The 27,151-nt window shown below is 38.7% G+C and overlaps 3 protein-coding genes across 7 annotated transcripts; 1 reads left to right on the top strand and 2 right to left on the bottom strand.

The window, feature by feature from the left end:
- Positions 1-750: 750 nt before the first annotated feature.
- On the bottom strand, positions 751-20,350 carry ccnc (cyclin C). Of its 3 annotated transcripts, none has more exons than XM_005449616.4 (13): positions 20,206-20,350; positions 18,234-18,414; positions 8,410-8,516; positions 8,130-8,214; positions 7,272-7,341; positions 7,118-7,169; positions 6,956-7,011; positions 4,300-4,335; positions 4,118-4,209; positions 3,948-4,015; positions 3,772-3,851; positions 3,133-3,251; positions 751-2,042 (listed from the first exon to the last, which is right to left on the bottom strand). In XM_005449616.4, exons 3-13 carry the CDS (start codon positions 8,483-8,485, stop codon positions 1,988-1,990), a joined length of 789 nt encoding a protein of 262 aa, XP_005449673.1. In that variant the 5' UTR covers positions 8,486-8,516; positions 18,234-18,414; positions 20,206-20,350; the 3' UTR covers positions 751-1,987. The 3 variants fall into 3 exon arrangements, with proteins under 3 accessions (XP_005449673.1, XP_025754724.1, XP_003440898.1); XM_025898939.1 differs by lacking the exon at positions 20,206-20,350 and adding an exon at positions 19,098-19,382; XM_003440850.5 differs by lacking the exons at positions 18,234-18,414; positions 20,206-20,350 and adding an exon at positions 8,870-9,035.
- ngs (notochord granular surface) lies at positions 8,138-14,425 on the top strand. 3 transcript variants are annotated; one of them, XR_003214169.1, is made up of 11 exons: positions 8,138-8,246; positions 9,597-9,960; positions 10,167-10,332; positions 10,567-10,716; positions 11,846-11,965; positions 12,071-12,166; positions 12,452-12,586; positions 12,669-12,776; positions 12,853-12,962; positions 13,056-13,180; positions 13,724-13,860. XR_003214169.1 is itself a non-coding variant. In XM_019346225.2 (11 exons), exons 1-11 carry the CDS (start codon positions 9,764-9,766, stop codon positions 14,203-14,205), a joined length of 1,569 nt encoding a protein of 522 aa, XP_019201770.1. In that variant the 5' UTR covers positions 9,125-9,763; the 3' UTR covers positions 14,206-14,425. The 3 variants fall into 3 exon arrangements, 1 of the variants encoding a protein (XP_019201770.1); XR_002056639.2 differs by having other exon boundaries at positions 8,171-8,246; positions 9,640-9,960; XM_019346225.2 differs by lacking the exon at positions 8,138-8,246 and adding an exon at positions 14,112-14,425 and having other exon boundaries at positions 9,125-9,960; positions 12,853-12,959; positions 13,052-13,180; positions 13,724-13,990.
- A 1,684-nt stretch (positions 20,351-22,034) lies between the features above and the next one.
- On the bottom strand, positions 22,035-26,917 carry pgm3 (phosphoglucomutase 3). Its single transcript, XM_003440619.5, has 13 exons — positions 26,767-26,917; positions 25,230-25,438; positions 24,944-25,128; positions 24,774-24,841; positions 24,451-24,584; positions 24,118-24,313; positions 23,878-24,035; positions 23,690-23,773; positions 23,504-23,602; positions 23,260-23,379; positions 23,053-23,175; positions 22,637-22,810; positions 22,035-22,513 (listed from the first exon to the last, which is right to left on the bottom strand). Exons 2-13 carry the CDS (start codon positions 25,434-25,436, stop codon positions 22,424-22,426), a joined length of 1,638 nt encoding a protein of 545 aa, XP_003440667.1. The 5' UTR covers positions 25,437-25,438; positions 26,767-26,917; the 3' UTR covers positions 22,035-22,423.
- Between the last annotated feature and the right edge of the window lie 234 nt (positions 26,918-27,151).

Raw genomic sequence — 27,151 nt, 5'->3', positions numbered from 1 at the left:
ATGTGATCATTTTAACTCCAATATGAACTTGACTTTAGACCTTTATTTTGAAGGAGACATCACATAGCTTGCAATACTACCTCCGCTGCCCTCAGAAACTCTTATGCAGCTACAGTGACGTCACGGGAACTGACTGTACCCTGAAGGTGTCAACCACCAGAGTTTACTGCACCTCTGTGCTTCATTTTTGTAATCATAACGCACAATTTATCCTTACTTTTAATGTCGCCACTTGGAACCCTAGGCTGTGTACATTCCGAATTTTCTACCAGTACATGTCAGATGTCACTCTTTGTAATCACCACTAGGGGTCCCACCACAGCCCCTGCTGTTGGTAAAAAGGACTTCCTATGACTTTTGTAACAAGCTGGAAGATGCCTCAGTGTGCATTACACAAAGGCCCACTTTATTAAGTAGACAATACACAATACACTTTATTACCATAACTGAGCTTCGAAATGAGCTTTAAAAATTTTTTTTTTTTTTTTTTGTTCTTTAACTAGAACTAGATATATCCATGTAGGATCACACCCTGTGGACACCAACAATAGATGAGTTGAATGGGAGGAAAAAGGCCAGAGGGCACCATGCCACATCTTTGTTTTTTGTTTTTTTAAAGAAAGAAAGGCCTGAAAGACATAATAATAATAATAATAATAATAATAATAATAATAATAATAATAATAAGCAGCAACAATAGCAGCATACTGTGCAGTTCACCTGAATGGGACAATGTGCTTTCATGAGGGGTTCTGTCTTTAACCAGCAGCTTTTATTTTGTAAGGCTTTCAAGCACCTTGTTTTAAGTACAGCCACACACACAGCTCCCGCTGTATTACATCACAAAAATATAGAGACATTTACACACACATATTGCCACAACTCAGTGATTAAATACAGGGAAGAGAGTAAATTAAAATAAGGTACAACCAAAACTTTGCAGATAAACATTTAAAAAAAAAAAAAAAAAGATGTTCCTTGACAAATTAAAAGCAAAGGTTTTACAAAACCAAAAAAGTGTTAGATAATGCACTATACAACTAAAGTAGGGTAAATGGAAAAAATAATTACTATAAAAACAAACAAACAGGGGCACTTTTATCTGAAGCACAAACCAGCTCATGATTTCCATCAAACTTTTCTTATATAAGCAAAAGCATGAAAGATAAAAGAAAAGTATCATAAGGCTATTTACAAGGAGGTGGGGGTTGCGAGGGGGGTGGTGGGGTTGTCATGATTCAAAACAGTAAATTCTTGTATTCAAAGAGCTCATTTGTGCCCTCATGAGGAGCTTCTCTTGGCATTTCTCCTGCCACAGTTTACCAATCAGCCAGCAGAGACACTTAACAGGGCAGGTGCATCCCATCACATCTGAACAGGGTGATAACCAATAAGATCCACCCTCTAAGCTCAAAATCAATTAACAGAAAAAAAAAAGTCTACTGCAATCCCTGAGGAATTAAAACCCACCCAGAGTGGCCGCTCACATGTAGTACACACAGACACACACATGCACGCACAGTGCTCGTGATCAAGTTTTGTTTTTTTTCAAATCCCACGGAGCTCGACGTGTAAACACTCGCTCCTCTGGACTGTTCAAGGATGTCAGGATCATCACAATGACGAGTGTCTACTGAACCATTACAGCTGTTCCCCCTACATTCCCTCCCACCCCCAAAATGTTCCTTAGCTTTTAAGTTCATTTCAAGTTGGAGCCTAATCGAGACAACGTCATCGCTTGTTGTCATCGATTGGCTGTTCACTGCAGGCATTTCCGTGTTTCTCGCTCAGTCCACAAACCCATAATGATCAGACAAGGAGGAAAAGGTAAAGAGACTCAGTTTGTTGGGGAGTGGGGGTTGATTGAGGATCAAATTTCTGATTATTGTGACTGCTTCCAAGTGACACTGTAATGGTTGTACTGTGACATTTATAGAAGATCCTCCACGTCGACATTATGGATTCCCACAGAAATACAGACGGCATGCTAAGACTGACTGTAGGAGTTGCTCTGGTTCCCATTGGAGCTCTGATCACTCTCACTGCAGACAGAGAGAAAAATGAAGTGCAAACAGGTCACTGAGATAGACTGTAAGGAGTCCAAGTGTACAAGAACATACTGTACTAATGAAACCAGACCCACAGCAATTAAAAACTATTAACTTGTGAAACAATTTCTAGAGAAAAACTCAAACCTCATCTTCACATGTAGAATAATTTTCTAACTACACTTTGCACAACCCTCCCCATAACCTTTACATATATCTTAATTTCTATTCCAATATCTGTCGGTAGTTAGTATATATACATTTCTGTTGTGAGGATTAATAATAATATTTAGAGATACTGTAAATACCATATATTCCATTTCTGTACCACAGTTTGGATTTGCTTTGTACCATGACACCACGACAAATCCTCGTTTGCGTACAAACTTGGCAATAAACATAATTCTGATGAGACAACCATCTAGAATAATTTTCACTTGAGACTATTTTTTTAATCATCTCCATCTTCTCAGCCACCTCTAACAGGGAAATCCCCATGTCAGTGTTACGTCAGTATGACACTAACTACAGGTGGCACTGTGTTGTTTCCATCATTTTAAAATCCTTTTTGCATAAAAAAGGAAAAACACTGTAAAACGTACGCATGAACTGAGATAAAAGTCATTTCAAAATCACTTAAACACTGAAAATATGTAGCGGCAACAAACCAAATGTTGAAACTAACAAACTGTTTTGATCAAACCACTTCATCAAAATCGCTGTTTTTGCACCAAATCCTTGCATTTTTGTTTTTATTTCACAAAGTTCAAACCTCCCGACTTCTTTTACAAATCGGTTTGTCAGAATCAGAATACTTTAATAATCCCTAAGCAAATTATGTGGGTTACAGTTGCTCCAAAACAATAACAGTAACAGACTAAACTAATTAAATAATACAATATATTACAAAGTTTACAAAATATAATAGCTAAAATATATACACAAATAGCTCAATTTATATATCGAGAATTTTACAGAGGTGAAATATATATGATTGACATTTAACTCTACTTAATCTGTCCTTAGTGTTTTAAAATATATGATTTTTTTTAAGAAAAGAGAAAGAAACGAGTACACTACATACCTGTTTGGAGGTGGTTTGGGTTTTGGCATCTTATTTAGGACAGCAGCTATCTCCTTTCTATCATCAAAATTTTTCCACTGGTCATACAGCTTCAGAATGACACGAATAATCTCCAGGATCTTTACAAAAAATAGACACAAAAACACAAGACAACTTGAGGCAACGCAAAATCAGTAATGAAAACTCACAAATGCTAAATCAAAGTAAAATGGGTCATTTTCCTGTAAGTAAAATGTACAGTAGTCATTGAACAAAATGAGCATTTTCTTATGTAAAAACATTTATATGAAGTGAATGACATGATCCGTCTGTCAGTATGTTACATGCTTAAATACACAGCAAAAATATCACTTTATGTGGTTAATATTTGAGCACAAAATATTCCTCGCACAAACACATACAGTACATAAAAGGATTGCATGGATTTTAATAACTAGGTCAATCCCATGACCTCATGCTACTTAAAGGCAGACAACTCATCAGCAGTTTGTGTTAAAATGAGAACAAAGATGTAAAACTCGATTTAAACAGGCAACATTGTGCCGTATCACAATGTGTGGAACCTCAAGTTGCTATATGTTATGAGGCTAAGGACGAATGGTTAAAATTCTACAACACTGAAACTGATATCAAACTGACTTTGTCCATGTCGACTGAGAGCTCTGCAAACCACTGTCTGGCATCTTTCTGCTGCACCACACAGGCAACATGCAGACAAGCTGTGGGAGGAAAAGAAGAACTGATCAGGTTAAAGCTTATTTAAAATCAGTAACTATATTAGAGAACAATCTGAAATGCAAGGGGACAAGTCTTACCTAGGGCGATCATGAAGGGAGGGTAGAGCAGACACAAATCTGTCCTGTACGTGTCATTCACTATTCGCCTGGTAAAGAGACATTGGCAGGGCAGGCACAGAGTGAGGACACACAAAAACAACTAAATCGAATAAACAAAAGCAACGAATGTCAAGCAGATGGTATCATACCAGGCCAGAGGCAGCAGCATGTCCTCCTGTCCCATATCCTGCACATACTGCAACAGTGGTCTGTAGGGGTGGTACACAATCAGGCAACAGTCCTGAAAAAATAGAAAAATATTACATCAATAAATCAGTAACACAACACTCAGTTAAGCCAGCAGCAAAGATACAAATCTTTCTGTACTTACCATCAGCTCCAAAAGGTAAAACTCACATTCTAATATCTGTAAAGACACAAAGCAGGACTGGGTTTAGGACACAACATGTCAGGCACCATAAGGTAGTTCAGAGAAGACTGGAAAGAAAACACATGGCAGCTTCTTACAGAGAACTTATTCACAAAACTGTAACAATTAAAAACCAAGACATCTGAGAGAAGACGATCTGGACAGTATAATATATTATACATCTTTACAGGGCTCGCAAAATTTCAAAATCCCTGGTAGCCCTTCGGGCAGGCACTCTTCAATTTTTGGTAGCCCAAAATAAATTTAAGTAGCCCGATTTAAAAAAAAAAAAAAAAAAAAAAAAAGACAATTTTTTGATTGTAATTTTTATACAGTTTTTGTAATTGTTTTAACTGTATTATACTTTAATGTATAATACTGTAAAGGAAACAAAACACCAATCAAAAATAGTTAAAACAAATTACAAAAACTGTATAAAAATTACAATCAACTCAAATATTTGGTTCTAATTGAACAGAAATTTCTATGAACTTGTAAGAACTGTGTAAAACATGAATCAGTGTGTGTCAGATCCTGAATTTGAAATTTCCACTGAAATCATGGGTAAGAGGTAAGTGGAACCAAGATCTAGGACATTTGCTTTTTGAAGTTTGCAAAGACTGCTAAATTTTGCCAATGGTAGTTCACTCTTTGCAACATAGTACGCTGTTCTAAACAGCTTTTTCAGGACTTCTTGTTGTGCTTGGTTTATTTTTGGTATGTTTTTTGCAATCTGTGTTAGTTCTGGGAAAAATACTGCAGACTGAGCAATAATGCACTTCCTGCCTTTCTCATGGGTTCTGATGGCGTCTTTCTTAAAATTACTGGTCCCAGTAACAAAGGCGCTTGTCGACTCAGAAATCAAGGGAAACTCACGACACACCCGGCAGAACATTATGTTATTTAGCTTACCATATTCCAACCACAGAAATTCTTTTGTCCATGAAACCAAACAAGCTGCACTTTCTTTTTGCCTCATAGTCTGATTTGTCATAACTTTTCCGTTTTGTGGTAGGCTTTTCTTTGGCTGTCCCTTCTTCACCCTGACCTATCTTATTTGGCTCTGCAAAACTAAAATACCTGCGTAAATCCATCTGCTTTTACACACGTACTTACATAACAGTCAGCGATTCTCTGCGCAATTAACCTCTATGACATGTTTAAGCTTGCTGCAGGAGATTTCACTTTTCATGTTTGAATAGTAAGCTAATGAGTGATAAGACGATGCCAGAGGAATTGGTGCGCAATTAATCTGTCACTCACCAATCAGTACTGCAGCTCTCTATACACAGTTCGCGCGATTGCAAAGTGAAAGTGAAAGCAAAAACAAGCAAATTCAAACGCGATTTCAAATGTCACATATTGACAGTGGCTCATCGATGCCAATGACATAATTACCCAGCTACATTTGCGAAAGAATGCAAAAGCATTGACATATATTTTTCCTTCCTATGATAGCCCGACGAGCAGGGCTAAGATGGATTTTTGTAGACTGGAAAAATAGCTAGCCCCGGGACGTCGGACTAGCGATTTTGCGAGCCCTGCTTTAAAATCCTGCAAAGCTTTTAAATACCAGTCAACATACGTGACGCAGCATGCAAAAACGCAGCTAGAGTCCAAAATAATAATTAATAAAGAAATTCCAAAACTTCTCAATTAACATGCAAAATAACAATTTTATTTATCCATCTTTGTTTATTTTCTCTGACTTTAACTTGAGGATGTGAAGCTATCCGTTATTTGAATTTTTATGGTTTAGTAAACATTCAAATAGATAAGCAGTCACTTGTAGCACATTTAGAAATGATTAACCTTCTGATAAAAACTCCACCAGTATTACAGGAAATATTAGTCTGCTCACAATCTACACCGCTTTTTGTTTAAAACTGTCTGTGTGCTACTCCATCACTCTCTTTTTCTATGTCTGCAAAAGCAGACACAAAAATTTATGTTTATGAGTAGCATCACCTTGCAAATTCCCTCCCTGCTGTGTGAACCACTCCCTCCTTTTATCACTCTGCAGTGGCCCTCTATAAATAATAATTTACACACTTTTCTGGTCAGAAGGCATGTCAGAGCAGTGCTGGTGATATCCTGGAGACCCTGCAGTGATGCTAGATAAATAATATTGTGGCAGCTCACTGCATTTGCCACCACAATGTGAGATGCTGTGCATGACAACTGTGCGTATTGTAGCACACAGCACAACGCCATCTCTCACAGTAACTGAGTTTTCATCACAAGGGTGTGAACATTAGCTGGGGAATCTCACATATTAAAGACATTAATGCTGTGACACTGTGATATAGTGTAAAAGGTTCTTGTTATGCTGTAAAGCGGCATGGTGGTTAATAAATAACTTTCCAGATAAATTGAATTTTGTCCATTTTTTTCTCGATCTCTGCTTTACTAAAATATCATTTACATAAGACAACAACTTAAATATTTTCCATGTCTAATTCCTCAACTGTAAACCACACTTTAAGTTTCTCGGCTTTGCAATTTACCATCAAAACTTGAAACAGGTACTTCTGACTGTCATAAAAAGATCACTTTACCTCTCTTTATTATGATGCTGTGCCTGTTATATTAACTGCTACAAGGATATTTTACTTACATGATTCATTCTGTAGGGAAACTCCTTTGGAAAGGCAAAGGAAAATCTTGTTTTCACTGTTTGAGAAAAATAAAACAGCATTATACGATGCCAATGAACTGCAGGAGAAAAAAAAACAAATGTTTAAATTTCGAGAATATGTTGCTGAACACAGTCACTTACACACAGATGTTGCTGCAGAGATCAGCCTAGTGTTGGATACAACTCCAAATTCCTAAAAGGACAAAAACGATTAAGATCAGATCAGTTAATAAGTGGGAAACTTAAAGACGGTAAGGAACTTCGAGACTTACTGGCAGCACAGAAACACTCATACCTCAACTTTAGAAGCCAGGAAAACACAGGTAGGAGCCATGAGAACTGGATCTATACTTTTCAGAGAATACCTAAATAGAAGAAGACATAGAAAATTATTGTTTGAGTAGTAGGTATTAAAGTAAAAACATAAATAATAATAATAAAAACAACTATTAAAAAAAAACAAACAGTAACAATAAACTAAAACATTTTATATTGGAAGAGATGGTTTTGAGCAACTACACAACATAGAAGAAAAAAAAAAAAAAAAGTATGGGGACACACTTCACTCCCACGGGAGTATAAAAATCAAGCACCCAACCATGTAGTCCACCTTCACAAACATTTGCAAGAGAAATGGTCAATCTAAGGAGCTGTAACAGGAAGTCACTGTTTCAATAAGCCAGTCTGTGAAATTTCTTCCTCGCTAGATACTCCAATATCACCTGCAAGTGGTATTATTGCAGAGTGCAAGTGTTTAGAAACCAGAGCAACTAAAACAACAAGTGTCAGAACCTTCTTGTGTACAGTTTTGGTGCACAAAATCTGTGTACCATGAACTTCATGGCACAGGTTTCCATGGCGAAGGAATTAAGATATTTATTTTAAATATAGTATAACATATAAACATAAATGTTGCAGTACCTTTATCAGTCATCATTGCTTAACTTCTGACAAAAAAATATATACAATTTAAACCTAAAGTTACCTTAGATTTTCACTTCATTAAGAATAAAAAGAAACCCTTTAAGTCTGACAAAAATGTTTTCAAAAATAATATCAATAAACTGATATGAAAAAAAATATAGTGATATGATTTTATTTTTCCATATCACCTAGACCTAATAGATAGTGTATTTGGGTGGGATCCGTTTACCTGGCATAGAAGCGTTTAAAGTAAACAGTCGCAGTAGCAATGACCTGCTGACGCAGCTTCAGGTGTTCACCTAAAGCCTGGATCACTGAAAGACACAGAATTAAATACTGAAAAGAGGTATAGCCCATTTTATTATCTTTATTGTTATACCAATATAGATTGGTTATGAACAACTGTTAAGCCTGGAGAGGCTTTTTTCTGAAGCAAACACAGCTTACACGAACAACATCAACATAACTTGGTAGGCTATCAATTACTATTAAGCAAATATAACAAATACCATTGGCAAAGAAAATCTGTAGCTTCCAGTACTCCTCTTCGGTGAGAAACTTCAGGTCCTTCTGGCGCTCTTTCATCAGGTCCTGCTTATCCAGGACCCACTGCAGACTGACAAATACATGAAACAATATTGTTTCAAACCGCTCAGACGTCAAAACGTGAGCAATGAAGCTAGCGGGCAAGACAACAATAACAACATAAAGCTAAGTTTTAGCCGCCTGCTCTGATGTCGCTGACAACATAACAGAAAGCTTGCATCATTACGTTTTATGGCATATACAATCTTACTGAGTTTTCTTTCGGTCTTCATTTATATTGACTATTTTAGACCCTAGCAACAGTTTAGGAGAAACTGTTAGCGTCGTCATACGATGCGTCCGCAAACACAGCTAGGCCTCACAACAAAGAAGGCGAATTCATAAACAAAACCGTAACATGTCGAAGTTTTTATTAAAACTTACTAATGAGAACTCTGCCAAAAATTTCCTGCCATTTCGTAGCAGCTGAGGTAGAGAAGTAAGCTTTAAACTGATATTACTCGCTTGCAAAGGAGTGAATACCAGACGGAAAGTAGTTAGGCTAAGCAGAAGCTAGAGTAACATCAAAAACCTTCCCGGAAAACGAAAGGGGATGGTTCCGGGTTGTATTTAAAATCCTTTAAAATGTCAAAAGTGGGATTTTTTTTTTTTTTTTTTTTCTCCCCCTTCAGACAATGTTGATTTGAGTTTTAAATAAATGATAATTAATTTGAATAAAGTAACATTATTCAAACGACTAAAGAAGTCTTTCCAATCAATATCATTGAGTTAATGATACAGTTACATTTTACAGTAACATAGTAACATGATGCAGTAACATTTTGATATTTTATATTTAAGCTAGCCTGATTCTGATTGCACTGTACAAGTAAAACAAAAATCACCAGACACAAGAAAACACTAAGAAACAGTGAGTAAGTAAGAAACACGTGTCAGTCGTTATAAGTCTGTGCAAGTTTTTATCCACCAAAATATTGCTGAAAATAATATGGGCTCTAAATTCAGATTTCAGTGCACTCGATACACATGTCGCTTTAAAGGAGGCTGAACTAATTTTAAAGGAGGCTTTAAAATTAGTTCAGCAGAAAACTGTCATTGTCAGGAATATTCTTTCAGCAGTCTATAGGTCTAATAAATTATTTGGCGTAAGCTTGACAGATGTTTGTAGGGACATGCACCCTTTGGTTGGGGAGGTTCTACATTCCTCTTTAGGTGCTGAGGGAAGGGCTGAGGAGAATATAAGACTCCAGCACAGACTGTGAGACAAAGCAAGCGACCAGTTTTTAGTCTTCAGCTGCATCAGTCAAGTTTGCCAGGATGAGCCGCAGTCCAGAGAGGATGTCTTCATACCGCCGTCATTTCGAGGGCACTTTGGCAGCCAGTTCTGCCTGCCAGCTGCGGGTTTCCAGTCCATCTCCCACCCGGAGGGAGACCCGCCAACGGTCAGCAAGCTTCAGCCGGAGTGGTGAGACAAGGGGGCGCATGGCCCTCAGTAACAAGGCTCGACTGACCAGGTGGGTAACGTGTAAAAATGTATTTATTGGTTATTTATGTTAGTTGTGTTCAGATTAGTCTTTTTAAAGAAGTGTGAAACAAAAAATAAACCAACATCAATCAGAAAAAAAAAAAAAAAAAAAAAAAAAAAAGCTACAGTGGATTATGTTCCGAGTGAACTACAGATCAGTAAATTATTCTAAAGTTTTCTCTTCCTCTCCTGCAGCAGTATGAGTATGGGAGCTCTGTGCTTTGGTGTGTCCAAGGATAGTGAGCTGGAACTGGACCTGGATGTGGCTGCAGAGGAGAACCGGGCCTTTATGCTGACTCGTACCCAAGAAAAACAGGAGATGGTCGTCCTCAATGACCGTCTGACACTGTATATCGAAAAGGTAATCTGCAGTCCAACCATATAAACACAGAAGCAGAATAATAAAACCTGAAACACATATACACAGGTCTGTTCTGTTGTCTGCTTCTCTTGTTCAGAAATGAACAAGAACATAAAAGGTAACATTACACATAGTGCTTCATAACCTTTTAAGATGAAATGGTGGCACATTGTACATTGTGGGGTTTTTTTTTTTTTTAAACTTTCAACCCGTTTCTCGTGCTCCTTGCTTTAGGTGAGAACACTGGAGTCAAAAAACAAGCAGCTGGAGGCTGAGATCGAAGCCCTGAGAAGCAGCTATGAGAGATCATCTGGGCTTAGGAAGCTCTACGAGTCTCAGCTGAAGGAACTGAACAGGGATGCAGAGCAAATGAGAGAGCAGAGGGTGAGAGAGACACACACACACACACACACACACACACGAGACTTTTTAAGTGGCAAACAGAGAGCTGGTGTGGGTCCTTATTGTAGTCACCACTGCATTATTTCACTACCTTATTTGCTCAGTTCTTACCCCTAAGCTGTAAAATATTGATTGGGTGTTGTTATCGTCCTGGGGGACGGGGCTATGGCTCCCCACACCCTCTAGCAGATTGTTACATGGAGAAACCTTTTGAATACAAGCATCCGCACAGGTGTACGTGCAGGTGTACACACGGGTGTTCACTGCTCACAGATACAAACTACACCTTTGTCCTTTGAGGTAGCAGTCAACATTGTGCACGGTCGGTGCTGCATGCTGCACTACAACATTCAATAGTATTTACTGTTATAGCTAGATTATTGCGATGGTGTTGTGTTTATGTTGTTGCTCTCTTTTTTGCTTGTTTTCTCTTTCTCCCCCCCCTCCTCTCTCAACAGGTGATCCAGGAGATTTTTTCTTCAAGTGCCCTTTCTTACTGTCCCTCTTCCCCTCCGTTTTTCTTTCCCTCCCTCTCTCTCTTCCTTTCCTATCCCCTAGCCATGTCTATCCCGTTTGTAACAACTGAAAATAAAAATAAAAACAACAACAACAACAACAGAGGTCGATCAAATGGACAAATATGGCAAGGCCTTCAGACAACAATTCTGATGGCTAAAGAACCAAATGAGACAGGCAAAAAAAAAAAAAAAAAAAAAAAAAAAAAAAACCCACCAACAACAAACCCTACCAGCCTCTATCAATCTTGTACTTATGGCAGCACAAGAACAAGCTCTGATTCCACAGTCTCTTTCTTTTTTTTTTTTTTTTTCCTTTTTTTCAGTTTGCAGAAACTCCAGTGTGGAAAATAGGTACCCTGTTGGGATAATAAGCTGGCCAAAGTGTTCAAATTTTATATGTGTGTTTGTAATATTTTGTTGCACATAAATGATGCGGTTCTTTTTAATGTTCTTGTTTTTTGTGTATTGTCGAATGGTTTGCAACTGTGTCCTGTTTTTCTCCTTTTCGTACATTGGATAGCACTAGCGCTGAAGGGGTAGCACTATTTTTTGATTCTACAGGAGTCTGACAGTTTTATCTGTGGCCTGTACAGGATCTGTCTTTGGCAGCCAAGGAAGCAATGTTGGGCCAGTTGGACACGCTGAAGGCAAGATATAATGAAGCCCTGGAGACCAGGAAGAAGTCAGAGTATGAGATTGAGGCTCTACGTCCGGTATGACACAATGAAAAGTCAATTTGTAACTTTGAATAAAGCCACTTAGTAGCTGCTTGTGAAAATAAATTACTTTTATATCCCTGTTGTTTCTGTTCTTCTCAGAATGTGGACGAAGCAACCTCAGCCCGGATTGCGCTGGAGAAGCAGCTGGAAAATCTGGAGGTTCAACTCTCCTTCCTGCAGAGAGTTCACAAGGAGGTAACACATAGACGCCTCGAGGTTGGCATGCCATTCATTTTCCCAGTGGTTTAACGGGCTGTAAAGTTGCTGGTTATTGTCAAATCCAGCTCGCGTTGATGGACAGAGTAAGACCATAAATATTGTAGTTATCTATATGGTGTGAAAACTTCAGAGGAAGTCAAACAGACAAGTTCTGATTACCATTCTGCCCTAGAGATTAGAGTCAACTTGCTTTAATAGCACTGAAAATGTTCCTAGCTCATTTAACAGTTCCCCCCGTGTTTGTTTTTGGTCTACTGAAAGGAAATCGAGGAGCTGATGCTGCAGATCTCTTCAGCATCCTCTGAATCTGACTTCACGCTTGGCCTCCCAGATCTTTCCTCCACCCTAAAACAGATTCAGTCTCAGTACGACAGCATTGCTGCCAAAAACCTGGAGGTAAGTGGCATCGATGAAGCTGAAGTATGCCTCTGGAGAATTTGTCTCTAGATTTCTTTGCATCTCATTCTGTGTTGTCCAGGAAATGGAGGCCTGGTATAGAACCAAGTTCCAGGACCTTAACACCTCCAGTGAACACAATCAAAGAGTCCGAAGTATGAGAGAGGAAATAGCTGCCTATAGGAAGAATGTGAGTGTTACTTTCTGTTGTTCTTTTGGTTTGTCTGCAACTTTTCTGGATACTCAGTGTACATGTGCGCAATTAGATCCTAGACAAAGAACATGAACTGGAGGTACTGAAGACAAGGAATGAGTATTTGGAGGCCCAGATCCATGACAGATTGGAGAAATATAAGAATGAAGAGAAGGACTTGAGGTAACTAACTGACTGACTTAGAGAGATATTTTTTTTGTCATCCTCTGGCCTGATCGCAACAAAAAACATACACCTCTGATGTAATTTCAACAGGAGCACATTGAGGGAATTAAAGCGCATCTGAAGGTGAGCAAGGAAAAGACTGCTCTGCTGCTGCGAGAATATCAGAACCTCCTGAATGTCAAGATGGCTCTGGAGATTGAGATCGCCACCTACAGGTGAACAAGCATTACAATAGATTTTAAGCACTCAGAACACTTAAACCTGTTAATGTGCACACACAGATGTGGGTGTATGGCTTTTACGTCAAGTAGGAAATAAATAGTACTATGCAAAAGTCTTGAGACACTCTTTTTTTCTTTACAGTTTGCTTCCAAAGAAACAGATTTCCCTTCTAATTTTCCTCAAGGCTTTCTGAAGGTTCAGTGTTTTTCTTTGGACATTGCCACCTTTTCTCACTAATTTTCAGTCCAGTTCTTGTACCTGTCCTTATTTGTTAAGCCACTTAACACCGACCTATTAATCATTCATGTACTACCGATAAATGAAGCCTCATTTAACAACAACAAAAAAAAAAAAAAAAAAAAAGGCCTTAGTGGAAGGGTGGCTGTCAAGAAGGAAAACAGGAAGAAAAGGTGGAGGTATGCAAAATTACTCAAGATGTGGAAAGAAAAATCAGGCAACAGGTCAGATGGATGTAAATCAGTAAAACTTTGGTTCAAATTGTCATCAGTTTTCCTTTCCATCTGTTTGTGTGTTAGAAAACTGATTGAGGGGGAAGACAGCCGCTTGGGCACCATGGTCCAAAACCTTTCCTTGACTGGAGGCTTGCAACTTCCTTCCAATGATAGCAAATGCACTCTCTCAGCACCTTCAAAGGCGGGTAGATCTTTGAGTGATACAAGCGGTAACAGCACTGAGAGAGCTGCAGGTGCTGGCCGAATAGCAGCAGCCTCAGACACCCAGGCTGATGGTAACTTAGAGAAGCAGGCAACAGTGATGTCTGAGAGGAAGACAGTCCTCATCAGGTAGAGGGCGACTTTGGCACGGAATGCATGACACATAAAACCTGTAACATTTTCAGTCAGATCTCTAGTGACTACACATTACAGTAATCATATTATTCTGCCTGATGTCCCCTTTTCCCAGAACAATTAAGACAGATGAGGACTTTTATGAGAGTGACACACAGGAGCGCACCATCATCATTTCCGGAGCAGCCGATGATACAGATGAAGAATAAACCCTCAGCTCTGTCATTCTTTTTGAGTACATCTGGTGTGCTGTCATCACTCCCCTGTACCTGGTCCTAACTCGCTTTCATCCTCTGCTTATTTAACCCTCCTGTGTGGCATGAGCATGTCATTGGAAGAAAAACAGCAAGCAAGAATAGTTGTGGTTGTCATTTCAATCATAAAAATTCTCAGTGTTACTTTACTGTAATAAAAAAAAAAAAAAAAAAAGGCGCAAGGGGGAAAAAACTGAGAAAAGAAAAGGAGAAATTATCCTTGGAGACAGAGCTGGCAGCAGCAAATGCAAAGCTTCGTGTCTTGGAAATAAGCTTGGTTTGTGGCTCTGGGGGTTCTGATGGAATGAACTCTTATTTTGAAAGAGGGCACATAAGCGTCTAGCTTAAACCCTTGTGCTGACACATTTGTTCCAATAGAAAGCGATTACTCTGTCTAGGTATGATGACTTGTGATTCAGATGCAGTATTTATACCAAAGTCAAAACCAACATCAGGTGGATGAGATGATGGTAAAAGTTGATGCTTCAGCTCAACTTGTACGAATAAGAGTTTTTGCATAATATTAACAAAATGACATCACTACTTTGCTTGTAAAACTAAACTTCTAATCTAATCTTCTGTCCTCCCAGCCAGAAACATCCCTGTGTTTAATGGAGACCCTTCACAGTACAGATCATTTATGAATGCCTTTGAAAATGGAGTGGAAGCCAAAACTGATAACTGGAGCAACTGTTTGCACATTTTAGAGCAGTTCACTAGGGGGCAGCCTAAATACTTTGTGCATAGTTGTCAACATTTACCTCCTGAGCAGGGCTATTCCAGAGCCAAATTTCCTCTTGAAGAACATTTTGGGAATGAAAATAAAATTGCCTCTGCATATATGGAGAGGATTGTGAGATGGGCACCTAATAAAAGCAAAGACGTGAAAGGTCTTCAGTCATTCTCTTTTCCTTCAAGGATGTTCAAATCTAACACAGCAAATTGTTTATATGAAGGAGTTGGATTTGCCATCAAACATGAGAATGATCGTTATGAAACTTCCATACAAATTGAAGTGGGGAAGAAAAAAAAAAAAAAAAAAAAAAAGAATTGTTGCATATGAGTTGCAAGAACAAAATGGTCACAGAGCAGTGTTCACTTATCTGGTTACCTTTATAATAAAACAAGTGAAAGTAACATCAGATCCAGTGTTTGGCAACATCCGAGACTCAATCTGGGAGCAGCTTTAAAGTTTCAAGTTCCACCAAGCAAAGGAAAAAGGGAAGTAGTTTCGCCACTAACGTTAGGACAGTTCCAGGTGTTAAAACTCAAACTAGAAACAGAACCAGCTCCACTGTTCTGCATAGTCATTTGTTTTGTTCATAGAGCAATCATTTACTAGTGAATTGTATGCACATCAAAGCTAAAATGCATCGGGATAAGTTTTTATCAAGCAAAGGGGAATTTGTTTTGGTTGTTTAAAAGTTGGTCACAAGCAAAGACTGTAAGGGTCATTTGGATTGCAACGTGTGTCACCAAAAGCACCCAGGGGTTCTTCATATAGAGCGAAAAGATCCAGGTTGCATCTGCAGAACAAACTCAGATGACAAGCTCTGATGTCAGCTTTTCAACTGCAACCACTCAGACATGTGGGCATATTGGGGTCGGTCATGAAGATGATGCAGTCTCCCCCCCTTGTTCCAGTTCAAGTTAAGAGCCAAAAGAGCAATAAAATTGTGCAAACCTATGCATTTCTGGGTCCTGGAAGTTCCTGGCAAAAAGACTTAATCTAAAGGGTCAAAAGACCAATATCCTTCTGAGAACAAGGAGTCAAAATGGGATTGTTAGTGCACTAGTTCTGTCTGGTCTGGAAGCAAATGATTTCATGGCGTTGCCAGATGTTTTGACTCAAAAGACCATGCCAGTTTCTATGGTGAATATTTTCCAGCAAGGGGATATTGATCATTGGCCTCATCTTAAACCTATTAAACTTCACAACATTGATGCAGGTGTCTAGCTACTGATAGGCACTGATGCTTCCAACGTTTTAGAGCCATGGAAGGTGATAAACAGTGTGGAAGGTGGACCTTATGCTGTAAAAACCAAAGTTGGCTGGGTCATAAATGGTCCCCTGCACACTGGAAGTAACAGCGGAAATAAAAATTGCACTGCTGTAACAGCCAATAGGATTTCTGTTGAGAGTCTAGAAGAAATGCTGATTAAACAGTACAACCATGACTTAGTGAAAGATCAGAGAAGCAGACTGAAATATCAAGAGGGGGATCTGTGTTTCATGGATATTGTTAGTAGCTCAATAAAACTTATTGGAAATTATTATCACATTGATTTGCCTTTCAGAAGAGAAAGTCCCAGCTTACCAAATAACCTCTGTGTGGCGAAGTAGCATCCCCAGAGTCTCAGACTGAGATTTGAAAAGGATGCTTGCTGTAAGGATGAATATACTGCATGTGTAAACAAAATGCTTAAACAAGGATATGCTGAATTTGTGCCTGCAGATGAGTTGCAGAAAAGTGATGAAAAGGTGTGGTACATTCCTCATCATGGAGTGCATCATCCCAAAGGGCAAGGAGAGTTTTATTTGACTGGAACAACTTATAAAAAGGAGCATCACTGAACAGTCAGCTTCTACAGGGACCTGATCTCAGAAACTCACTGGTTGGAGTTCTGATCAGATTTAGACCAGAGTCTGTTGCTCCGTTTCCTGTGGTGGCAATATGGTGACACTACAAGGCCTGCACAGGAATACAGGATGAAAGTACATTTGTTTGGAACAGCATCTTCACCAAGCTGTGCAAATTATGCTCTACAGAGAACTGCAGATGAGAATGCACAGCAATTTCCAGCTGAAGTGGTTGATCCAGTCAAAAGAAACTTTTATGTGGATGACTGTTTGAAATCTGTTGCTTCTGAAGAGGAGGCAGTGCACATGGTGAAGCAACCCCGAAAAACACACACACACACACACACACACACACACACACACACACACACACACACGATTTTGACTGTTTCTTATAGACTTTTACTCACTGAAACCGGAAAAAATATTTTTAAAAATTCCATCGTGTCAGGTTGTCTTGCAAAAGTCATGTTTAGTGCAATTAACTGTACAATTTCCCCTTTTAAGCTGAAATCTGGCATCCTACTTGAGTCAAAGTAGGATGATTTCTTACATGAATTTAATATTTCTAAACGCAAGACTGAAGAGAAATACAAATAGAAAATGCTCAGACGATCATGTCCGGTTTCATGTCCAGGTTTATTTTGTTCATAATGAAAGGCAAGGAATCTTAGGAAAATTATGCCTAGGTAATTGTAATAAAATATTTCTTTCATCGCTGTTGTGCTTTTTGTAAACTCCTCGTGCAAAAAAAAAAAACAAAAACACAAAAACAAATAAACTGTACATGATGGATTGAGCACCCTAAAAAAAAAAAAAAAAAAAAAACAACCACACAACACACACAGACTTTACCAAACATTATTTTGCAGGCCTGTGTAATTTGTGTGCCTTTGATGTAGAGCACCTGATTATGCTGTAAACAGTTTTAAATGGTGATGAAAAACAGCTGAGACATTGGCTGCATTTTTAGGTAAATCGTTGCATTTCAGTTTGTAGGTTTTTAAAGTTTAAATTAAAATAAACTAAAGTTATGAAAAGGAGTCGTTAAACCCGCTTGTGGTTTTTGACTGTTAAAAAATAAATAAATAAATAAATAAAAACTCAGATTAATTGTGTTAATGCATTATGTCAAAATGAAAAATAATCACTTTAAATTCAGACATGTGAGGTTGTGCCAAAAAGAATGATACCAGACAAGGCCAGATAAACGCAACACACACACGGAGGTAAAATCAAAAGTAATCCAAAACCGGCCAATTATACACTGGACCCCAGAGGGTCCAATGGTTTATCGTTTGGCAGGAAACAACGAAACATAGGGGGAGTTTCACTGTGCAGGATTTTCTGAAATGGAGCCTAAGGCGGGGACTGTGTGATATGATAGCGGAGTTTGCCTTACTTGATTCGCAGCAACGGAGAGGAGGGAGTCGGCCGTTTGCAGGCAACAGAGGAATATTCCAGAGCTGAGTAATCAATGGCAGAGAACTGGAGAGCAGGCAAGTGAGTTCCGGTTCTCTCTTTTGCAGGAGTAGAGAGAATGAAGTATGAACGTGGAGGTAGCAGTGTATGGAACACATAACCTAATGGAGACAAATCAGGTGAGTACGGAGACAGAGGAATGAACCAAGGTGCTGTTACTAGGGAGATGATAACAGAGTTACACAGGGAAATCACAGGAGAAAACAAGGTAACAAATGTGATTTACCGCCATAGATGAGCAGATGATCTGGTGAAAAATGACCATCCCCAATGCGCCTAAAAGCTGCTGCACTTTAAATATCTTTATAAACCTATTGTTATATGCGTTGTAATTTCTGCTATCGTCTTGGCCAGACTACTCTTAAAAAGACTTAAATGCCAATTACACTATTTATCTAGTTTACAAAGGATTTATAAAAGTGCCAAAAACTTTGCAGCTTCTTCCTTGCGATAGGAATGTTGTTTGTGGCTCAAGATTACTTGATATCTTGTATCGTTTTTGTTAGGACTGATGGTCACAGGCTTGCTACGGTTTGTCATTTCCCTTCATCAAGACCAGGTATTTAAGGAGCACCTGTGGCAGAAGTTCTCTGCCTGAACATTTTTCCTCTACAGCGGTAACTCAGCCAACCTTCGTGTAATTTAATCCAGCAAAAGTAACCACAGTTTCCCTGGCAGTCCTCCTTGTGTTTCCTGAAGTTCAGTCTTCGAGTTGACCCTTCCTCTGGAAAACATGGAGAACCAGCAATGGTCGGACTCACACTTCACCTAGATATCTGCTTACCTTGTAATGCTGAGGATTGGATCCGTTCGCCCTCCACGACACTAAGCCTAAGGCTGCTCATCTTTAGTCAGCCACCTCCTTTGCCCCCACTCACACAAGTCAGCTTCTACTACAGTGGGTGGGGTAACTGCAGAGTTACTGTAGTTTAGCATTCTCTTCTTTTTTAAATTTAACTTACTTTCTAATGTGACCGTTTATTTCAGCTTAGTTTTTGTTTGAATTGCTTTCATTTAGTTTCTATTAGTGTCACTGTTAGTTTACTTCAATATATGCATACTTGCATGAACAGTTCAGCAAAGCCCCAAACACCGCACAGGCTCATCTGGGATTTGAACCCAGTACCTCTCACACCCAACGTGAGAATCATGGCCCTAAACCAACAAGCCACAAAAAAAAAAAAAGAAAAAAAAAAAAGATTTTTAACAAAATTCATATTTCCCAACTGCTAGGAGAAGAAGGCATGAAAGATTGTCTTAAATGCTCAGAAATAATATCAAGTCCATTTGATAGTAGTCTATTTTTCTTCATCCCAAATTAACTGCTTTGTGTTTTGTTCTTAGACTCTAGAGTAGCTTTGAAGGACTCTTTTGGAGAGACAAAAGGCTGCCCTCAACAAAGAGACACTCATTTAAACCACTTTAAGATCAGAATTATTACAGAAAAGTTAAAGAAAATACAGATGCAAAAAAGTACAATGATGCACATAACAAATAGAAAAATAAAATGACTGAAAATAAAATTTGCAGTTGCTCTCTTTCTTAACACCGTTTTCATGAAACTAAACAGAAATGAACTCATAAGCTTCATTTTCTCAGCTCTGAGTGCACAGTGAGTGACTTCTCTCTGCTGAATTTGCAACAAATATAACTGTTAGTGTGTTTGAACCATTCAGGCATTACTATATGTGCTCTTAAAACCACTAATTCGCGCTGAATGTGGGTTTCACCGAAGTAAACAGTCTGAATCTTTGTATACATAGAGCATTGTTAGTAGATCACATCATAATAATTTGTCTCACTTAGTGAAAATGTCTCATAACACATCTTATTTTCTTAGTGCGATATAATTTCACATAAAATTGTCACAGAACTAAGAATAACAAAATAACCTGAGCATGGTGAGCAGAGGGAAGGAACAGGAAACCAGGAGGCAGGAGAAACGCGAAGGCAACATGAAGGAATGACACACAAAAACAGACCGACAAGGAACAGAAGGAAACACACACCATAAATACACACAAGTAAAGAGGGAAATACGCAACAGGAGGGAGACACAGCTGAACCTAATAAGACATGACGAGGCAGGGAGGAAGCAAAACACAGTACATTGACACTGGATACAGACTTTCAAAGTAAAACAGGAAACACACAAAGGCAGAGACAAGGATGACAAGGAAGACACAGAGAACACAGGCTGTGTCCCAATTTAGGGGCTGCATCCTTCGGAGGACCGGACCTTCGCGGTCCACGTGGGCCGGGTCCTCCGAAGACCAAGAAGGCCGGAAGTGCAAGGCTTGTGAAATGGGACGCTGCTCAGGTTGCCTAGCAACCATGATACAACCATGATAAAAACGCTTCATGCAGCATTGTTTGACAGAAATGAGGGAGACTTTTTTTTGTTCATCTCTTTGTTTTTATATGAGCTTTGTTTGATTTGATAAGTATCTGAGGCTGAGACAACGGGACTGTAAAAACATGATTGTTGGGCTTCATTTCTGTACGGAACAGTAATTTTAAGATTAGCTATTAAATAACAATTAGCTAATGTTGTTCATCAGACTAAAGTCATCTCACTTTGGTAATGTTACTATAATATGGCCAATATTAAATTTATTATTATATTAATCATTATTAGTTATTACAGCAGTGAGTTTAAACTCTGTTTCAAATACTGAGCTTCAGTAAAGATTCAATTTGTAGTTATTTATATTTATAGTATATATAATAGTATATATATATAAATATTTATATGTATATGTACAAGTATTATATATAAGAGACAAATATTGTTCTTTTAATATGTTGGCATTACTAAATTTGTCTGAATGTTTACATATATGTGTGAAAAGAAAATGTACGAGCTGTGAGAACTGTTTCTGATAAAATGAAGAGTACACTGATATATTAAATGTGCCTTCATAGGATGAGAAAATCATACCATGTCATAACTGCTTTAAGTGATACAGAATAGATATCAGAGCCTTAAACAGGCCGACTTCTGGTAAATGGGTCAAACTGGGCAGAAAGTATACAAACACATAGCATCCTCATAGAATATGATGTAACACTATAGATCAACTTACCTCAAAATATATAAAGTATATAAACAATTACAGCAATATGATGCAACTAACACAGCAGTAATACTAATCCAAAATACTCAAAGCTTCATAGAACTGAAAAAAACTGACATTTATTTTTAGGTACATTCTGCTACTGATACATACTTTAGGTTTCTGAATAGTAAACTTGTTAGTGCCTTTCATAGTGTTTAACTTGAAGGTCCTGAGTACTTACTCCCACTTTGAAAACACTTGAATGATAAAATTATTTTAACATTACCTAATAAGACTGATTCAGGACAGATAATTAGTTATTTTAAACTTTTCTGTTAGTCCTTCACACAGAGGGAACAGTCTGTCAGCTGGTGCCGACTCTTCTTCAGACACTGCTGAGTTTGTCCTGGTGGATCATCAGGGGTGCAGTCTCACAGATCATCTGCAGCAGTGGGTCCCTCAGTCTGTCCTGACTCTGGACACTTACAGTTGTCACACATGGAAATCAAATGTGTGATAACCTGCATGTATTTATAAGTTACAAGTGTAACTTATAAATACATGTTTTATTATCCAGAATGTTGCAAACATAGTTGTGGTTTTCATTTCAATCATAGAATTCTATCAGTGTTACTTCACTGTAATTAAAAAAACCCCCACTCTCCTCTTTATCCATTATTTAATTCAAATAATAGCAGCAAAGCCGATTCAACAGTCGTTATGTAAACTTACATGATTTAATGAAAATGAAGGGAATTATTTAAAATAACTGCTCACAAATATCTGGGACCAAGTGAAATGACAACCCTCTTTAAAACCAGTTGTTTGACTGTTTGAATTTTATGTATACACACACACAACTCCCCCAACCTTTATTAATTCCCCTAATGTGTACCCCATCATCAGAGTGACAGTAATACAAGGAAAATAAAGACAATATAAAATCATTTGGTATCACCTGACTTCAACAAAATAAAAATAAAAATAAAATAATGATCAGCAATTCTGTAATTCTGATTGATCAATATGGTGTGTTTGTGTGATTGTGCTTCTAATGCAATGGTTTGGGTTCATCCCCAACTCCTCCAGCAAGGCGATACACAGCAAGGCTGACTTCGTGTGCCAGGGCGTCAGCACTCTCCTGAAACAACACAGAGAGCCAGAGTATTATTCACAAAACAATTCCCTTCCAGATATTTTTTAACCTCAGTAACACTGCCATGAGAATCAATAACAGAGAAAGCTTGGAAAATAGATTTCTCACCTGCGTGTCTGCCTCTGCGTATACTCTCACCACATCCTCGGTGCCGGAGGGCCTCACGAAGGAGCGAGCCTGTCTGTACTTCTTTACTAAATTGTCGATGGCCTCCTGCAGGCCTGCTGGGGTCACCGCCCGCCTCTCTGCATCTGTTGTGTCTATCACCCTGCGGTCCGCCACCTACAGAAAAAAAGAAAAAGAAAAAAGATCACCCTCAGGAGCCACTATCTCTAACTGGCTTGAAGTAGACACAGACACTCTACTATGTGCAGGGTTACAGTACACAAATGTTTATCTAACAAAATAAAAGCCTCCTTAGTTTGGGTCGGCACTGCTGTAAATTAAATGTAAAGTGCTGTATTTCTTTCTATCACTCACACTTTATATCCTGGATATAATACATAACTATACAATATGAGCACCTTGACTTTAAGTTGCCTGTTTGGCAGGTCGGTATAGATGGTGTCCCACTGCTGGATAGTCATCCCTTTGATGGCTAGTATGGCTTCAATCAGCAGCATGTCAGAAATGGCATCTCCTACAGTCTTTAAAAGAAAATATCGACGTTAACAACAGAGCTCCGGTGTCTGCATGAGCTCAGTTCAACACGGATGTCAGTGTGAGCGTGCCTGGTTGATGACGTTGATCGTGTTTCGCAGCAGGAGAGCTGCTTTCTTCCTCTTGTCGTTGACGTTTGTGTCCTCGGCCAGCTGCTGGATTTTCTCTTCAGCTGCCTTGCTGAACAACACCTGATCCAAACACAAACAAACACAGGACGACACATTACTTCTGATTTTTGGAAAAATCGAGACAGGTAAGCCTTACAGGTGATTTTCAGTGCATTTAAAGATGTGTGCATATGTGTGTACTCACTGTTCCGTGGCCATTGGCCTCAAAGTACACACCGACATCAAACTCCTGGGCTACATGGTGAAGATGCTTCACTCCAGTCTTTGTACACCTCACTAAGACCTAAGTGGCAAATAAATCTGTGAGAACTGTCCTCTCCATATAAATACAAAATAAAACACCTGAACTCTCTGTGGAATTTTTTGTCACCTTCATTGTGTTCTCCAGATAGTGTGTTGAACTTCCATTAGCGTACGCAGTTTGCACCACTGCTATCTTCAAGTCTAGTCCAGCCTGTGCATTCCAAGGGAGAAAAAATACAAAGAACAACCATTCTTGGTAAGTGGGTGCCTGTATGTCATTTTCATGTTCGTTTGTTTGGTTTTTTTAGAGTATACCTGTGTGAGCAGCTCTTTCAGGAAAGTGCTGATGAGGGTAGCCATCTTGTCTCCATCCAGCAGGTGAAATGTTCCTTCAGAGTCCGTGTAGTAATAAACTATTCGGTCGGCATCGCCATCAAAGGAACAGCATCGCTCTCCTGGGTTAATCTTAATGCCTTCATGTGAGAATGCAAGACAGGTCTCGCATATTAAAAATATTACAGTACATTCAAGTAAATTAAATGGCCCTATGCGCACCTGTTGGGGGTTTTTGCTGCACCTTCACATAGTCGGCTCCACACTGGTGGTTCAGCCTTCCTTTGCTGCCATCATTATTAAGAGAAATCTGTAGCTCTTTCTTCAGGTGACTCTCCATCTCACGTACCTTCAGAGCCCCGATGCCATTAGCGCCATCCAGGCAGAGGTGCTTCTGGTCATCCGTACGGTTGGACGTCTAATGGTAAGAAAAACATGGAGGAGAGAAAGAAAGGAGTAGTTCTTGGATGAATGAATGTATCGTAAAACACATCGACACAAACAAACATAAAGCGACTGAATGCAAGAGCAAAACAACACACTTCTGCTTCTTACATTCTTGGTGAGCTGAATGAAAGCTTGGCAGAATTTAGTGTAGTATCCTTCCACTGTGGCCTCTCCATATTTACCCTGTGTGTTTTGACAGCAGACCATGTAGTGAAGCTGAGGGGTGGTCACCAAACCATAGTCTAAAAGGATGGATGGAAAGGATAAAAAGGCAGATAAGGAGCCAGAAGAAGTACCAACAATAAAAGAACAAAAACAAAAAAGCCAAGCAAAGCAGGGACCTAGTACATTGCAAAGCATATACTTTTAATGCAACCCAGCTGAGGGGCAGCCAATCACAGGAATATCTTTTAGGTATCCACTTCTCTTACCTTTGCTGTGACCACCAAGAGCAGAAACTCCATCCAGTACAGCTTGTGAAAGGCTGGCACTGCTGCTCCTACAGGCAGAGGACATGACTGTAAAGAAGCTATTCTACTCATACACACAGGTTTATATTTGATCAGTTTTTGATTTATTTGTTTGTAGTAAGACTTTATACCTAGTATCTTTTCCCACAAACACATTAGCCTCCTGGCTCATGTTAATAGCCTCCTTTTCTATAATGTTCTTCAGAGCAGTGAGCAAGTCTTCTTGATCTGCATTGGCCAGCTGGGTGGCATGCTCCTCCCAGTCCTGTGTCACCATTTCGCCCATCGGGTCAATGAGCTTCACCCCGTTGTCTTCCTACACAAGTGCAGACATGATGAGACAAACAGGAATGGGCTGAAGTTGTAATTTATGATGAAAATGAACCATAGCCTTTTATGCTTATGAATCCCTCCAACCTCAGGGTTGTGCGATGCAGTAACCATGACACCGATGGTTGCTTTGGTCTTTTTGGAGCGGAGTGTGGCCAGCAGACCCATCCTGAACATGATGTGGTCCAGCTGTTTGGCATTGGTCCTGAAGCCAGAAGTACCATACTGCAAAACAAGCCCTGCAGGCTTCGGGTGCAAAGCGGACTGCTTTAATACTTCCTGAAATTGGGCCATTGCTGAAACACATCAGAGAAGCATCAGTTGCAAAGAAAGTGTTAAAAGCCCTGCCATGTTAACCTTACTTGAATTATAACATACATATATAATGTACAGTTATTATTATGCAATAAAAGTGGGGGGGATTCAAGCTACCAATGCATACCATAACACTATAAATGTTTAACAGAAAATGATTATCTGTTTATCAGAGTTTGAAGTAACTAATGTACTAAGTATTATGTTAAAATGGTTGGAGCACTTGTAAAAAAAAAAAAAATAACATTATGGTTTAGTATCCTAGCATATCTTCTACAAAAAGCTGGAGGAATAACATTTTTGTTGATGTGATTTAAAGTTAGTTAAGTTTCAAGTTAGCAGATTATCACACTGTTAATTAAGTTACATGGAGAGTGTTCAATAATGGTTGTCTTAGGGGAAAAAAAGCATTTCCGGTGTTACGATATGACATGATTAAGTTTCGTGTTTCTGTAAAGAACCAGAGTGGAATTTCTGTGTGTAAACCTTTTCGTTATTGGAAAGTTTTATATTTATAAGTGTGATTTTTGTTTATTCCAAGTTTTTCTGCATTTAAAAATTATGCAATTTATGTTCAGTGTATAAAAAGATTGTAAAAGTGAAATACTTTAAAACAGAAACACTTGGAATGAGTCCCAGTAAAATGAATTAAGTTAATTTAAGGTACTTCATTTATTTGTTTATATTCTGTTTTTCTTTGCTGGTTGGAATATTTGATGAACATGTCCATGAAATAATGACAGTAATGCCTGTTTATTTACTTGAAGGCAGTTTAATAAAAGGCTAAATAAATAAATAAAATAAAATTTTGGCGCTAGCAAAGGTAATACCACCTGTATCTGTTTTTTTTAAATATATATATGTCCCATCTTTACGGTTTGAACACATTTGCAAAACAAGCCTAGCAAACCATGAAGGCCATTACTATAAATAATGGTTCGCTAATCGTAATTGGGGAAAAATGTTTAATTAGTCGTGATTTTGATTTGAGGTCACATGCCCAAGCCCTTGTCTGAAAATGCTTACTTTATTAAAATGCTGTTTATCATATTTAACCTTTTTTAATCGCCTAAAAACACGACGACTGGACTGAACACTGACAGCACTTAATGAGGGCAAAGTATAAAGCTCAATAAAATGAAGCACAACAAATGAATGGCAAACAATGTTACTTGCTTCTCCCCAGTAAAATAAGTTACATAAAATCGTCTCAAGGCCCATAAACCAAGAGACTACAATAAACGCGTTGCGTTTAAACCAAAGCTTGCGCTGTGCGGTGGATTAACTTGTTAGGTTTTAATTTACTTACTGTTGTGTTTTCTGAAGTATCTCCACTATAGTGTAGTCAGTGAAAAGCTTCCTGGATCTAGGTTCCTCCTTCTCACGGGCGACGTGGCTTCATTTCCGCGTACGTCACGTGTTGCGAGTGGACCGCGCATGCTCTGTCGAGCGTTTATTTATTTTCTTTTTTGTACTTTACTGTCGGCACATTTTGTTTTCCTACTTATTGTATTTCATTTTAACTCATTTTCACAATGAGAAAGAAAACAAAAACAAAAGCTATAATAGGAGTAAAACAAAATTAAAATACACAAGTGATACGACTGGGGGTTTTATTTACAGCTCTGCAGAGCATGGGATCGTGACGTCGACAGCGTCATGCATTATAGTGCCCTGACTGGGCACTTCCCGTA

This window comes from Oreochromis niloticus, linkage group LG15 (genome assembly GCF_001858045.2).
Source record: "Oreochromis niloticus isolate F11D_XX linkage group LG15, O_niloticus_UMD_NMBU, whole genome shotgun sequence".
In the NCBI taxonomy this organism is placed as follows: domain Eukaryota; kingdom Metazoa; phylum Chordata; class Actinopteri; order Cichliformes; family Cichlidae; genus Oreochromis; species Oreochromis niloticus.
The sequence above is the reverse complement of the archived record's forward strand: the minus strand, read 5'-3'. Positions and strand labels throughout refer to the sequence as shown.

Excerpts from the sequence above, each read along its gene's own strand:
- ccnc (XM_025898939.1), bottom strand. The coding sequence starts at position 19,158 with ATGAGCAGCCTTAGGCTTAGTGTCGTGGAGGGCGAACGGATCCAATCC. Across the intron at positions 4,336-6,955 it reads TTCCCTACAGAATGAATCAT|ATATTAGAATGTGAGTTTTA; the intron begins GTAAGTAAAATA and ends GTGTCTTTACAG. Across the intron at positions 4,210-4,299 it reads TTTACCTTTTGGAGCTGATG|GACTGTTGCCTGATTGTGTA; the intron begins GTAAGTACAGAA and ends CTATTTTTTCAG.
- pgm3 (XM_003440619.5), bottom strand. The coding sequence starts at position 25,436 with ATGGCCCAATTTCAGGAAGTATTAAAGCAGTCCGCTTTGCACCCGAAG. Across the intron at positions 24,842-24,943 it reads TTTGTGGGAAAAGATACTAG|GAGCAGCAGTGCCAGCCTTT; the intron begins GTATAAAGTCTT and ends CTCTGCCTGTAG. Across the intron at positions 23,176-23,259 it reads CGATCAACGTCATCAACCAG|ACTGTAGGAGATGCCATTTC; the intron begins GCACGCTCACAC and ends TTTCTTTTAAAG.
- ngs (XM_019346225.2), top strand. The coding sequence starts at position 9,764 with ATGAGCCGCAGTCCAGAGAGGATGTCTTCATACCGCCGTCATTTCGAG. Across the intron at positions 11,966-12,070 it reads AGATTGAGGCTCTACGTCCG|AATGTGGACGAAGCAACCTC; the intron begins GTATGACACAAT and ends TGTTCTTCTCAG. Across the intron at positions 12,587-12,668 it reads TTGCTGCCAAAAACCTGGAG|GAAATGGAGGCCTGGTATAG; the intron begins GTAAGTGGCATC and ends TGTGTTGTCCAG.